Here is a 14,965-nt window from a genome sequence, read left to right on the forward strand (position 1 = left end):
TGTTATTAACTTTCAACAGTCACTGAGTGATGGTGAATACTATTTGTATATACTTAAATTCTTGCACTTTGACTTTTATCTTTTTTCTAATTATTCAGAGCTCTGAAAGTGCTTTGAATTTATTATTTCTTGTCCAGATTAGTTGGAGAAAGTCTGAAAGTTGATGTTCATTATTGTGCTCTGTGTAACAAGCCCACTCAGAAATGGTAAGTGATCCAAAACCATATAGGTGAACTCAATACTGACTTGCACATTTCCCCCAGTCCCAGCCCAACACCTTCATTGCTATATTATAATGATTCCTTGAAAAGAGTCTATATAGTGCATTACAGAAATTTAAATGGGAGAAAGATTATTAAGAAAAGAAATACTGACTAGAGTTTTTTTCTCCAGGAAAGAGTGCAAACTATTCATCAGTTGAAGCTGAGCAAAGATGCTCCTAGCAACAGCAACCCTTGACACTCCAAGAGGATGTTGGATTCTGCATTCTCACTCCTGTTCTGATCGATGAATCTGATATACAGAAAGAGCATAAACCCATCTAGAATAGACTGTATCCAATCTCAGATTATTTTATCTACTCATCAAAAGTATATCACATTTTTCCAGGAACTTGTTAACCTGCATATAGTCCATTACTTATCTCCAGAGAAGAATTCAGTATTTTCTTAGCATCAGATCTGACAAGGAGAAATAGAGTATGATATTTTAGGCACAACTTTAAGACCTAATCCTAACTCTATTTTCCTTATCTAATATACAGAATAGGGTCCATTGCTAAAGCTCAACCTAATTATACCTTTGAATAGATATTTTTAAGGAACAAAAAGGCAAACAAAACATAACATTAAAATGATATTATTATAATATAGTGTGTTTCAGAAGCATTTTTATGCAGATGTGATATAATTTTTCAAATAATTTGAATATTAAGTAGTTCGGTAAGATGAAAGTGAAAGGAGATATGATGAAGTAGCAACAAAAAATGAAAGAAAAAAATGATTATGCAACTCAATAAGTGAAGTACGAGGAAATTCCTGAAAGGATTTTCTAGAGAAAACACTACAGGTAGTCCTCAACTTACAACAGTTAGTTTAGTGACCATTCAAAGTTATAACACAACTAAATGTGACTTATGACTGTTTTTCACAAATTCAACCTTTGTAGCATCCCCATGACCATGTGTTCAAAATTCAGATGCTTGGCAACTGGTTCATACTTATGACCATTGAAATGTCCCAAAGTCATGTGATCACATTTGCATCAGTGGTGGGTTGCAAATATTTTTACTACTGGTTTGGGGGCGGTCCTGCGTGCAATGCTTCTGCGCATGCGTAGAAGCATCTGGGCGGGGCCTCCCACCGCTGCTACTACCAGTTCGACTGAACCGGGAGCAACCCACCACTGATTTGCATCCTTCTGACAAGCAAAGTCAATAAGGCAGTAAGATTCACTCAACAACCAGGTGAACCAGTTGTTAAAGTATGTGCAGCCCACCTCTGGGCAAAACTCACTTAACAACAAAAATTTTGGGCTCAATTGTGTCATAAATTGAGGACTACCTGTATTACTTCCTTAACTTATGCAACATGCTAGAATTAAAATGCCCACATTTTAAATGGCGGAAAACTCACTTATTAGTTTTCCCAATTTTATTTCTTGAACATCAGCTTCTTAGCTATCATTAATTCCTAAATACTGAAAAAATAAAGATCAACTCAAGCACTTTTTATTTGTACTTGCTTTTGAATGACAATGTGATAGGACTAAGTAAGATAATGAAAAGAACTTATATCCTGGCTATTCCTTTTTCTTTTTGCAGTTTCCTGAAAAGCTACTGTGGAGTTCTTTGGGACTCTTTGAAGCAACATGATGCAAAAGACTGTAGGGGAAAAATCACAAATCAATTACAGTCCCTTCAAAAAATGGAGTAAGTTCTTCTGTTTACCAAAATGGTGATTTGGATCTTAGCCCAAATTATTAATTATTGAAGAAGAACTGAATATCACCTAAGATTTATAGTTATATTGAGCATTAACCATGGATTCTCCATAGTTAAGCTTTACTGATCTAACCATAAATTTAAAGGAAACAGATTAGTCAGTATCTTTTAAAACACATATTTAATTTAAATTCACCATATTGGAATAGACTGTAAATAAGCAGGTGCTAAGTCCTATTCATCACAGTTTTTACATTGTTAATTTACATAGAATTTTACCAGTTAAAGGAATCATGTTTCACTCATAAAAATAAAATACTATTAACAGTATTAACCTTTTATGAATATACAATATAATAAAATCATGAAGGATAACTACTGAGTGCATAGCCTATTTATAAAATAATCAAATCCACAGCAATCTATTGTTGGACGAATAACTAATGTTTTAAGAAGTTAAAGCTTAGCTTTCTAGCTAATAATATATTTTTGTGAAGTGATCCTGTTCTTTTAAATACTCAAAGACTATGTATTTGATGCATTGTTAGAGGAGCATCTTAAGGCAAGAATAAGTGTAAGCAAAGTATCAGTAATAACAAGTATAATACAAAATTAGCAAGTTTAAGTCACACATGGAATTATTTTTATATGGTTATATTTCAAGGTGATGGTAGCCCACTTAAGACTGAATATTAATGCAGACAGCCTGTTATTTCACCAATGGACACCTAAATTAATGTGAAAACTGCAGATTAATTTAAGACTGAAAATCAGAATACAAACTCAGAACAATTTATTGCAATTTAATTTCAAACCTGACCACAGACAAATAATCAGGATTTATCTTTCTTTCTGGTTAAATACAGGTTTTTTAAAAAGTCTTATAAATTTAAGAAAAGAGAAGGCTAGCAAGCAAGAACATAATCCTAATAGATTTACACAGATCAGGTTTCACAGAAATATATAAAAGCCTAGCACTGACCATTATGACCAAAGTGGATGAAATGCTAAAATACTTAATCTTTTAATACACTACTTATCAGAGTAAATCAAACCAGCCCAAATTCTGTCAATGCTACTTTCAAATTCATTTTAGAATTGAAACTTAAAACTTAGTCTATGTATGCAGTTTTTTTTATTCCTAGCATTATCTTGCAAGGGTAGGGTCTGCTTTTTTTCAGATCAACAGAATTTTGATCCATTGGTTGTAACAGGAATTGATCGACTGGCTTGTTGTCCGTTGTTGTGGGCTTAGAGAGTGACTGGTCCAAGGTCATTCAGCTGACTTTCATGCTAATGCAGAATTAGAACTCACAGTCTCTTGTTTCTAGCCAGGTACCACTAGACTGGTTTATAATTCATTTAAAATATTTATAGCCACAAAACATAACCATACAAATACCTGAAATAAATACAACTTTAGACTTTAGAAAGAGTTGCTTCTGTTTATGTATTGCATTTCAAAGATCAATATAGTTATCCAATCCATACCCAAAGCAGACCATGTCAGAAGTATATAATTTTGATCTCAGTGATCAACAGGCCTAAAATTTATTCTACCAGAATCTATGAATTTCAACATGTGTATTAGTATACACTCCATTTCTTTGTCAATATATTCTAAAATTCTTGAATTCTGTCAATATCAACTTTCTGAAAATAAAAACAGAACGTATCTTAAATTCAGAGAAATAATAACCAAGCATTAAAGAAAAACAACCATGTATAAAATGAATGCAGCTCTAAAACCACTACTTTAATCTTTAAATTACACATTAAGATGCATGGATATTGGTTTTCTTTCCATCTTTATTTTGGTGGGTTATATTTTGCTGGTAAACTTTCAAGCTAGGTAAATTCTGCAATTTCTACCTTTTATTTGGAAGCAGACCAGGAAGATTCCAGCTCACACACTGATTTTGGCAAACTATTATATTGAACTATATGTCTGCACATATAAAACTGATTACATTGTACTGCACAGCACAGATATACATGTTTCTAAAGAATCAACTTGCATCATAGATAAGTCTCTTAAACCAAAAGGACATTACAGTAAGGAACTAATGTTTTCCCCACATAGATTCACGGTACTAATAGCATGCAGATAATGCTAAGTGTTTTTTTTTTCCTTTCTGGAAAAGAAATCTCATTCTAAAGAGTATTTGAGCACTATCAGTGTATTATATGAAATTAATCAATTAAAATTAGTAGTTGACTGCCAATTATTCTCAGGTAGAGATAGATAAATAGACAGACAGACAGAGAGACAACAGGATGCCTATTATTAGTCAGGACCAATTGGCACAAGCAACAAAACTCCATATAATGGCCATCTTACCAACATCCTTCTTATGTTTTATCTCCTGAGGTTAATTTATAGATTACTCTCTAATGCTTTGACAACCTACCCTGAATTCTTTGATAGTCATTTTAAAAGATTTTTCCTTTCTTTTTTAAAAAGAGAACACAGTTGCGTTTTGAAAAGAATGAAAAAAAACCTGCTGTACACTTTTTCTTTGTTTCAAAGTAAGAGATGTTTGCATCCTTTGAATGGCGGAGAATGCAACTTTGATGAGATAGCCAGGAGCTGTCTTAACTACACTCTTCCATAATTTAGCAAGACACTCTTTGTATTCTCTTACCTTTATGGTTTTGGTCTGGAGTCTGAGTCCATTTAAAGTGTTAATGGCTTTCTCTGCATCCTTTGGATCAATATAGTTAACAAATCCATACCCTAAACTCTGCCCTGTTGAAACATAAGAAACAAAAAAAAAGGACTCAGTATTCTTTGTAGCACACATGTACGGTTTTCAAATGGGGGATTAAAGTTCTTTTCTCTGGTACCATTCTTAACCTAAAAAATTCATCCCAATCCAGAAAACATACCTTTACAATCTGAACTCCTAAAAATTAATATTTTTTTAAAAAAAAGCATGGGACCTTTTGTGTATGATAATGCTGATTTTTCTACATTCCATAGGGGAGTTAAAACTAAAAACTGCATGAATTTTAAAAAAACCTTAATACTCTTTTACTAAAGCTTTTTTGTATGTGAATCACGTTAAAAGAACAGATGACAAGAAACAGGTAGCAGCAGGATTACATGCATAAATTCATTAGCTGTGTGATATTTTAATTAGCAGACAGAACTAAAGAAATGGTGGTACAGCAATGCAAATTCAACTGAAAATGAAAAAAAAATGTTATGCTTACAGCAGGCAATCTTTAAAAGCCAAAATCTTACCAATGAAAACATGTAAGAGATCTATGTTTCCTTAACCTTCACTGGCTTTTTAAAATTTAGCACATACATACACAGTCCCTCAACAAGAAAGCAATTTACATAAACAAAGCAGAACATAATTTTCAAAAGTCAGAAGATGAAAAACTAAAATGTAAAAGCCAACAAATTAACTGCTGCTTTGACGACGACAACATAAATATTTAGATCAGAAATATCAGAATATTATGTGCCAGCATAGCTTATTATCTTGTACTCTCTGAACTGTGTTCAGGAGGTGAAATAGCAAAAAAATAAATAAACAATAACATTATTTTTGTATTTAGATGATAGAAGCCATTTTGAGCAGTCAAGACAATTTCAACAGCTTTTCTTTTATTGGTAGAATCTGTGTTTAGATTTTACTGGTCATTTTTATCCAGAAACAACATAGTTTGGTAACGTGATCTAATCACAAGGTTCACACAAATATGGGTTCACCTTGGCCCTGTAGAATAGTGAGAAAAATTAACTAAGAACTGATCTCACCATGATTTCCCCTTTGCTTGTTCTTTCACATGTGCTTACAAATGTATTTGTTTTAGAGTGTATATCAGCACATGCATAATTACACATTAATTTTTCCTTCTGTTATCTCAATATGCTGTTTTGAAAAATGACAATAGCTCTATATCCACATGTATTCCATCCTTCCTGAGAGAAAACCAATAATTTTATAGTTATACATTACAATTTAGTTTTGGGCAGCAGTTTTTCATTATATTAATTATAAAACATCAGTGTATTGCTAAATCTGGCCAAGTCACATGCAAGCATCTTTTAATGCGAAGTCAGTGCATTGTGACTTAGTTTATTATATATTGTCTCCTTTGTACAATGTCATCTTTAAGATTTTAATTTTATTATTTTATGATTCTATAGGATGAGAATGACATTCAATATGAGATTCAATATTATCCTCTGTGTCTTCTGTCTGATTTTACAAAATGTCTGACTATCGTTGGGATTAAATGTGGATAAGGAAATAGAAGTTGCATCCAGGTAAGATGAAACTGTATGTTTTCATGTTCAAACTGACGGTATAATTCATCATGCAACAGCCAACATAATAGAGTGGCCGAAAGACAGGTCTACAAAAAAAGAAAAGTGGCTTGCAAATTGTTGTGGAAGATTGTTTGATTTCAATATAAAGCATGGATTCTAAGATATTGTTTCCCCTACCTGAACTCTAGAATGTCAATCAAAAGATGTAAAGGTCACTTTGAGTCCTAGGAGTCAAGTCCTACATGTGATAAACATACCTCTGTGGATTGAATTGGCTCCTTGATCAGCTTTGTTAATATTTCTAATCATGTGCTATTCAGTTATGAATTAATTTCTCAGTAAATGGTTTTATCAAACTAAAGTCAAGAATGCTTAGAATTATAAACTTCTCCTATTTCACCAATAATTAATATTCTGGGATCTTAATATTAAAACCAATAAAGATGTGCTCCAGCCTGTTTCCAGTTCTTTAACAATGGTCTCCCAGGGCTAGCAACTTGATATTCACCTCATTCGGTTTGAACAATAGAATCCCATATTTTTAGCTTAATAGAAGTAAATTTCCAATAACATAAAACTCTGCCCTTCCCGCCCCTCATTCCAGAGAAAAGTACACAGAGTAAATATATAGAAAAGGCCAACCCATTGTTTTTGATGAATTATTATTATTAATTTTTGGGTAGATCTGAGACAAATTTCTGTTTTCTCAAACCACAGCTGCCTCATGATTCAAATATCAAATTTCTATGTTACCTGCCTGAAAACAGGGCCACTATCCTAATATTTTCTCACCGTGCAGGGTCTACTTTTCCGATCAACAAATGCTATTTCACGCAATCAAATTCAGCAAATGGGCCCAATTGGATGACTTTTGTGTCTGTATTAATTGTGTACAACTACTTTTGTTTTTGCTCATGGGCATTTGCCATCGATGTTAGCGGTGTAGGATGCTGCTTAATAGAGCGTGGCCATACACTGTAAACATATTTCCTGCATTTTCTCTGTAAACAGTACAACATCCCTCTGCTGCCAGACATGCCTCAAGTGGTCAACAAGGGAAACACAATAAGCATATCTAATGACATATAAAGGCTGCTTGACACTTTTAGTGATTGGCCAGCCTTCAGTGTCATTTAGTGTTACTGGGCAAATCATTTTGTAAAATTTTGATTTTAGGTGAATTGCATAGGCCTATTGTTATGCCCTATTTATTTATTTATTTATTTCTTGGATTTCTAAACCGCCCCCTCTCCCAAAAAGGGACTCGGGGCGGTGTACAGTCAAATAAAATGCATAAAATACAATAATATAAAACAATTAAATACTAAACATTTGGATGGAGGAGATAAGACTGTACAAGAAATAAATATACTATAGAAACCCTAAAAAACATCCCCAATTAAAATACCCAAACCCAATTAAAATATATCCCCGGGAGGCAAAACTAAGAGAGTGCCAGGCCAGCTGATTGAAACAGGTGAGTCTTTAATTTTTGACGGAAGGAACGGAGGTCGGTGGTAGTTCGAATGTCGGGGGGGAGGTCATTCCAGAGGGTAGGGCCCATCACAGAGAAGGACCTACTCCTAGGTGTCGCCCGCTGGCATTGCCTAGCGGACGGCACCAGGAGGAGTCCCTCCCTAGGCTTCCTGATACAGTAAAATGCACACGATTAAGTGCAAAAACCCTCTTTTTATTTCAAAGGCTGTGAATTATATTCATTCACAGCCCGTAATGAGTTCCAAATAGTAGTAGAGTTCTACAGCAGACTGCTAAAGTGCTTCGGGATAAGGCTGATAAGCGCCCACCTTTATCCTTTAAAAACGCTGCCAAAGATTTAATTGGCAATTAACTTGGCAAGGCCACACGGAGCAAAGAGTCCAAACAGCTCATGCACCTTTGTTCCTCCTTTATGTCCTATGGGAGTGGCCAATCATCTCCAAACCTTACTCTGTTTTAACTGTTCTTGCAGCTCTGCACATGTGCACACTGGGAACAGGAGGAGCCTGTACCTCTGCCTCGCTGCTGTCCGACTCTGGAGGCTCCGGAGGCAGCACATAACTCCCAGATGGCTTGGCTCTGCCTCTGATGCAGAGCTCTCATCCGAGCCTTCTCTAGACTCCAGGACTGGCTCATATTCCTTCCCAACCTCCTCACTGTCCGACTGCTGCAAGCTCCGCCAGTGGACCACAACACCTATTACAGAACACACTCTAGTGATCTCCTTCCTGTGCAGCCATGTTGCATTCTCTCTCACATCTACAGCCACTTCAGCACTGACTTGAATGATGAAAGTGCTTGGGCTACTCTCTAGATACTCAGTCTTCTTGATATTGAAGTTCAAATTGAATTGCACCTCAATATCAACTACTTTCCAGATGGTAGCTGAGAAAAGGATCTTATTGGCATAAAGCAAAACCCAGGGGACACTGTGATGGAAGTCTTGTGCGATGTATCCATGACAACAATGAACAGGAATGGCGAACTTTGTGCACACAAATCTTCACGCGAAAACTGTCAGAAAGACCAGCAGCACGTGATACTTGGCTGCTGGAATTAACATAAATATTTGGGTAGATCACAGAGCTGTGGTGGCACAGCGGTTAGAATCAGTACTGAAGGCTAACTCAATGCTCACTCCAGGGGTTTGATTCTAAGTGGCTCAAGGTCGGCTCAGCCTTCCATCCTTCTAGGTCAGTAAAATGAGGACCCAGATTGTTGGGGGCAATGTGCTGACTTTGCAAATGCTTAGAGAGAGAAGTGTAAATTTTTTTCCCTCCTAAAAGAGGGTGAAAATTTGGGTGCGTCTTATACACCGACCCCGGACCCCCACCCTTTGGCCTCTGCCTCCCAGCAATTTGCCTCCTAGCAGCAAACAGCCTGTTTCAGTTTCAGCTTCAGCATAGCCTGATTATAATAGTGAAAATAATTAGAATTTATTGTACAATAACATACACAAACATACACACACAAATACACTGAATGCTTTGATTTCTTGTGCTTGTACTAATAAAGACTATTACAACTACAAGTGATTGTTGTATGTGACAGTTGGGTTCAATTAACAAATGCAATTTTGGCCAATGTCTGTAGACCTCTTGGTGTATATGTAATAAGACATTAAATGTTAGGAAACTAACGCCTTGTCTCAGCCTCTTCCTTAATCATGGGAATAATAATAGTAACTCAATAACCATACAAAATAATATCAATCATACACTAAAAATTATGATCACCTTATACATGGCATAAATTATGCTCCTAATGCCTCTGACACGTAGGGTCACAATGGCAAAATATATGGATCAATAGAATTTCTAAATTAACAAGAGTCTGTAAACAAGACGGACGTTTTGACAGATCCACTGTATCAAAAATACAGGTTTACAATTCAAAGTTACAACAGAATTGAAAAAAGTTACTTATGTCCTGTCCTCAAAGTTATGACTGCCATCCCATCCCCATGCTCATGTGATCATATTTTTGGCACTTGGCAACTAGTTTGCATTTACAACCAGTTGCAATGTTCCGTGGTCATGCCATCATATTTCGTGAGTATTGAATAAGATGGATTTGGATTTACAACCACATGAACTGCTTAACAACTGCAATAATTCACTAAACAACTGTCATAAAAATAGTTGCAAAATCAAGCCAAGTTATGTAATGACTTGACTTAATATCACAAAAACGTCTGGGCTCAATTATTAGTCATAGACTACCTGTATTAAGAGAATAAACTGACTCCAAACCAGAAAAATAATAATGATCTAACTGAAAGTAATGAGACATGTTATTTAAATTTTAAAGTTGGCCTTTAAAATTTTTTCTTAAACTTCATTTTAAAAAATATCCAGAAACACCCAGAAGACATATATAATCTCCCTCGGGTATGATACTTGCCATCATGTCTCAAAAAAGCTTCAGAAGTTTTAATGTTTTAATTTCTGAAAGTGTTTACAGCTACAATCTAATTTTGGAACATATATTTCAGTTATGTTTGTTAAAATTAATAGTACATTTGCCTAAATTATTTGGTAATTGATAATCGTATCAATGCTTTCTTATTAACTTGTTTTATTCCCCATCTAAAATTGAAAGGAACGGGCCAGACTGAGATCGGCTTAATTCTTGATCATTTGTCAAGTCAAACTGTTCCCAAAGAGTTTCTTCATATACTCATATATATTTATGTCTCTGTGTTTCTATAGCTCTGAGAGCAGTATGACACTGTAGTATATATTATATTCCAACGTAGTAATCTCATGCTTCACATAAAACTGTTTCTCTCTTATCGCTTTGAACTAGAAAACAAAAATGTCTCAATTACAACTTTATTCTGCAGTTAGCAGATTAAGAGATAATAAAACTATATGAAAGTTACAAGAATGAAGAAGAAAGAGGTGCATTTAATTCTATCCTTTTTGGTTAATTTGTAATTCAGAAACTTTCTACTGTCTTTATTTTACTTGGCAGCAGAATGACTCCTAGACTCTAAATCTTTTGGTCGTTCTCTTTTTCTCTCAGACATCTGAAAATACAGTTTGGGGAACAAGTCTGGTATACAGAGGTGGGCTGCTATGGGTTCACCTGGGTTTGGGAGAACCCGTAGCTAACGTTATGGCCCTTTGGGAGAACCACCAAATCACACCCCTGCTGGCCCCTCCCACTATGCCCCTCCCAGGAGTCTCCATATGGCCCGTTTAGGATGCGAAGTAAGTGCAGGGCCCATGCGTAGTCTTGGGGAGGGAAAATCTTAAAGGCCTCCTGAGCCCCGGGGGAGGCAATTTTCACCCTCCCAGAGGCTCGGGGAAAGTGTCTGGAGTCTGGGGAAGGTGAAAACGCTCCCCACCCGCTGAGGCTGACTAGGCCATACCCATCCAGCAACCGAGCAGAGAACCTGTTGCTGAAATTTTTGAAGCCCACCCCTGCTTGTTTGGAACCTATCTGGAAGTCTAGTCAAACAGATTTTGTTGGAGAAAAAATAAGTCTCAAGAGTGCAAAATCCATATTTTTAACCTCTTGTCTAATTATCATAAACTTTCAAGTGAGTAAGAAATATTTCAGAAGATTGAGTGCTCTTCATTTCTTCCAGCAGCCCAGTTTCCTTCCTAAGAGAGGAAATGTGAAATTTTCTCCTTAATAGAAATTAAATTGTTTGCTTCATCTTGGAAGCTTCCTACTAAATGTAAAAATGAAGAGGCAAGCAGCAGATTGCAGAGCCGAGTTGAATCTCAAAGAGTTACTTGAAGTTAACAGTTTGAATGATATCTAGGTTGAATTCAGGATTATATGGGAGATAAATTTAGGGCCTGAGATTTGAAAGTCACAGGAGATACTTAAATGTTAACAAACATTACAATGAAAATGTTGTTTAGATAAAATTTTACTTCACTAAACTAGTATCAAACCCATTACCTTTTCTAAAAATCTAGGTTTATTGAGCAAGTGCATGGCTATACAGGTACAGAATTATGATTCTGAGATTTTACAAGTTACTTCATAAATTACATGACAGAGGATTTATGGAGAGTTCCTTTTCTGTAAATATTTAAAGGGGATGTACAGATAACACTGAACAAGTGTTTTTGTTTCCAAAACACTTTTGGGGGTTTCTTATAGATTGGCTGCTGATCACAAAAATAACCTGTAATTTTATCTGTTACATATTAGTACACATTGAGTATGCTGCACATGAAAGAAACATACAAAGGACAACTAGAATATTTGTGGACATTAAGAGCAATGGCTCTGCTGCTTGGAATGCAGCTTGGATATACCAAGTACTGTTGCCATCCTGTGTGGATGGGATAGCCATGCAAAAAAGTCGCACTACATTACATAAAAAGAAACGGCCACTCCCCAAAAATGTGAGTCCAGAACAAAACAAAAAACAAAAACTCATGGCACATGAACCACTTGTTGACCTGACAAAAATATTTTTGCTTCGACTTCACATAAAACTGAGACTGATGAAAAATTTCATGAAAGTGATGAACAAGGAAGGTGAATGTTTTTGTTGAGACAGATGTTTCCAAGAATAACTGATGCCAAGATTAAGGAAGGCATTTTTATTGGTCCACAGATCAGAAATGTCCATCAATGACAAGCAGTTCAAAAATCTGGGGCCAGAGAAAATTGCCTGAGAAGCATTCAAGGATATCATCAAACATTTTCTTGGCAACTACAGAACACCAAACTACATTCAGTTGGTTGACAGAATTCTTACAGCATACAAGACCATAAAGTACATGTCACTGAAGATTCATTTTTTGCATTCACACTTGGATTTCTTTCCCAAAAATCTAGGTGCAACAAGTGACGAACATGGTAAAAGCTTTCACCACCATGAAAACACTTTTGACCATGCTGAACTCATGCAATATGTCAGAAACATTATATTAAATATATTATAGTTATTAAAGGTTAACTTCTCAAGATTCTTACATGATGCAATCATTTTGAAATTATATTTGTGTTCAGTTTGAAGGGGTCCATCATAATCACTAAAAGATTTTCAGGAAGCAAAACATTTTGGGGGAAAAATGTTGTCCAGTATAAAGAGATATACTCTTGGGCAACAAACAATGGTAATGTAAGGTTGAAAAGATCCCAGGCGCTATAGGCCACATACATTATAATGGTTGATACATTTTTAAAATATATCTTTTAAATAAGCTTTTTTTTTGGGGGGGGGGTGTCTTCTCCACACTGGCATTGAATACAGTGAAGGTGAGGAAAAGGATTAACCCTTTCTTAAGAAACAAAAACACTAAGTACGCATATGGCTCTGAATTTGGTTCCAACACCACAATGCCTTATCAATATATCAATATCCATCAGTATTCCATTATTTGAGGGAGGGGGGGTCAACCTATTTTCCAAAGCACCAGAAGACAAGAAACAATGGATGGAAATGAAAACAACCAAAATATCTGAAGCATCACTTGAATACTGTCGGCATTAACAAAATCTCCATTAGTCAATTTCAAAAGGCAGCTTTACTTCGAACAGTTTACATGATTTAACACCACCAAGCAACAGCATCTTGGGAAATACTCAATAGGTGAATAAAAATGCTGAATCCAATATTGCAGTGTGCAAACTCAGAACCTATTCACTATTCTTTCCACATATAACACACATATTACATTTTACCCATTCAACTACAGGAAAGTTTTAAGAGCTGTTCTTTCCAAAGGTACAACTATTTTAGGACTGTTCTCCTTGAGAATAAATAACTATAGCTGCAATCCAAGGCAGTGATTTGGGAGTAGTTTCCAATGAAATGAGGAAATATTATTATTGAGTAAGATGCAATGAAAATTAATTTACACGCATTAATTATCTTAAAAAAAACACTTTAATATTTTTCACAGGGTAATTATGAAACAGCAATGCCGAAGACAAAAAGATAAAAATGGAACAGCCTAAGAAGAATTGATATGATAATAATAATGAATAAGCATTCAAACATGTCACCATATTAGGAATGAATTATAGAATTGTACAATTGGAAAGGATCACAAAGATCATCTACTCCAATCCTTGCAACATATGATAAAACTATTTACAGGTGGTCCTTGACGTATTACCACAAACGGGACCAAAATTTCCACTGCTAAGCAGTGCAGCGGTAAAGTGTGAGGCAATCGCTACAGTCCCAGTTGATGTTGTTAATCAAATCCCACACTTATTAGGCAAGGCAACTTCCTACTGGCTTATCACAACCAAGGTCAATGAGCAAACTGGCAAAAAAGCTGCAAGTGGCAGGCAGGTAAGTAGCTGCTGATAGGTAGCAGAGGGAGTGAACCAGTATATGGGGGTGGGTTAGGAAGAGTGTATGGAGGTGCGTGAGAGGTGCTGTATGGGTAGAGAATACAAGGTGAGCCAGAAGTGCTATATGGGTTGGGGAATGTGGAAGAAGTAAATAAACTAATGAACTACATGAACAGCTACTAGCACAGATGAACCAGCTACTAATAGCAGACTCTCATTCAGACTGGTTAACACAGGAAAGGGCAGTACTATCCATCAGAGACACCCACAAGGGAACAGCACCATCAAACTACATCATAGCTGCCACGTATAGGACCATACGGGCATTAATATATAAGCACAGGTCAGAAGGGCATTGGAAACAACAACAGAGGCTCAAAACACCAGTTGCTCATAGAAAGATAGATGGTCCAAGATTCAAGGTTTAGAAAGACCAATCTGAGCACAGCTCAAATTGATTTCAGGAAAGTCTCGTGTACTGTAGTATCTGTACAATGTATGGGCTAGAGCAGTGATGGCAAACCTTTTCGGCACCAAGTGCCCAAACCGGAACCCGAGCGCATGTGTCCGTTTGCGCGTGCCAGAGCACCAGAAACCCAAAGACCAGCTGGCTGGTGCGTGCATGCCTGTTTTTTGGGCATTTCCGGCTGTTTTCAGACTATTTTTCAAGTCATTTTCTGATGCTCTGGCACCTGCAAAGACCAGCTGGCATGTGTGTGCTGGAAACCAGAAGTGCAGCTGGCAGCGCTGCATGTACCCACAGAGAGTTCTCTGCGTGCCACCTCTGGCATGAGTGCCATAGGTTCACTAGAGTATCCCAAGTCCAGATGGGAGATTCCATAGAAGGTTGTGGAGAATAGGAGGGCTAAATTTTTGTGGAATTTCCAGATCCAGATGAACCGGTAGGTACTGGCTAATCAATCAGATATCATGATAGTAGACAATAACCAGAAGACATC

The 14,965-nt window shown here is 36.3% G+C and overlaps 1 protein-coding gene across 7 annotated transcripts in view; it reads right to left on the bottom strand.

Annotated features, from left to right (window-relative positions):
- The window catches only part of ELAVL4 (ELAV like RNA binding protein 4), a 123,737-nt gene that overhangs the window by 15,742 nt on the left and 93,030 nt on the right, over nt 1-14,965 (bottom strand). For all 7 annotated transcript variants that reach the window (XM_081949327.1, XM_081949326.1, XM_081949322.1 and 4 more), the window contains one exon: nt 4,588-4,691. In XM_081949327.1, the coding sequence (XP_081805453.1) occupies nt 4,588-4,691 (104 nt within the window). The remainder of the gene's footprint in view (nt 1-4,587; nt 4,692-14,965) is intronic.

This window comes from Natrix helvetica (genome assembly GCF_964273705.1).
Source record: "Natrix helvetica genome assembly, chromosome: 3".
In the NCBI taxonomy this organism is placed as follows: Eukaryota; Metazoa; Chordata; class Lepidosauria; order Squamata; family Natricidae; genus Natrix; species Natrix helvetica.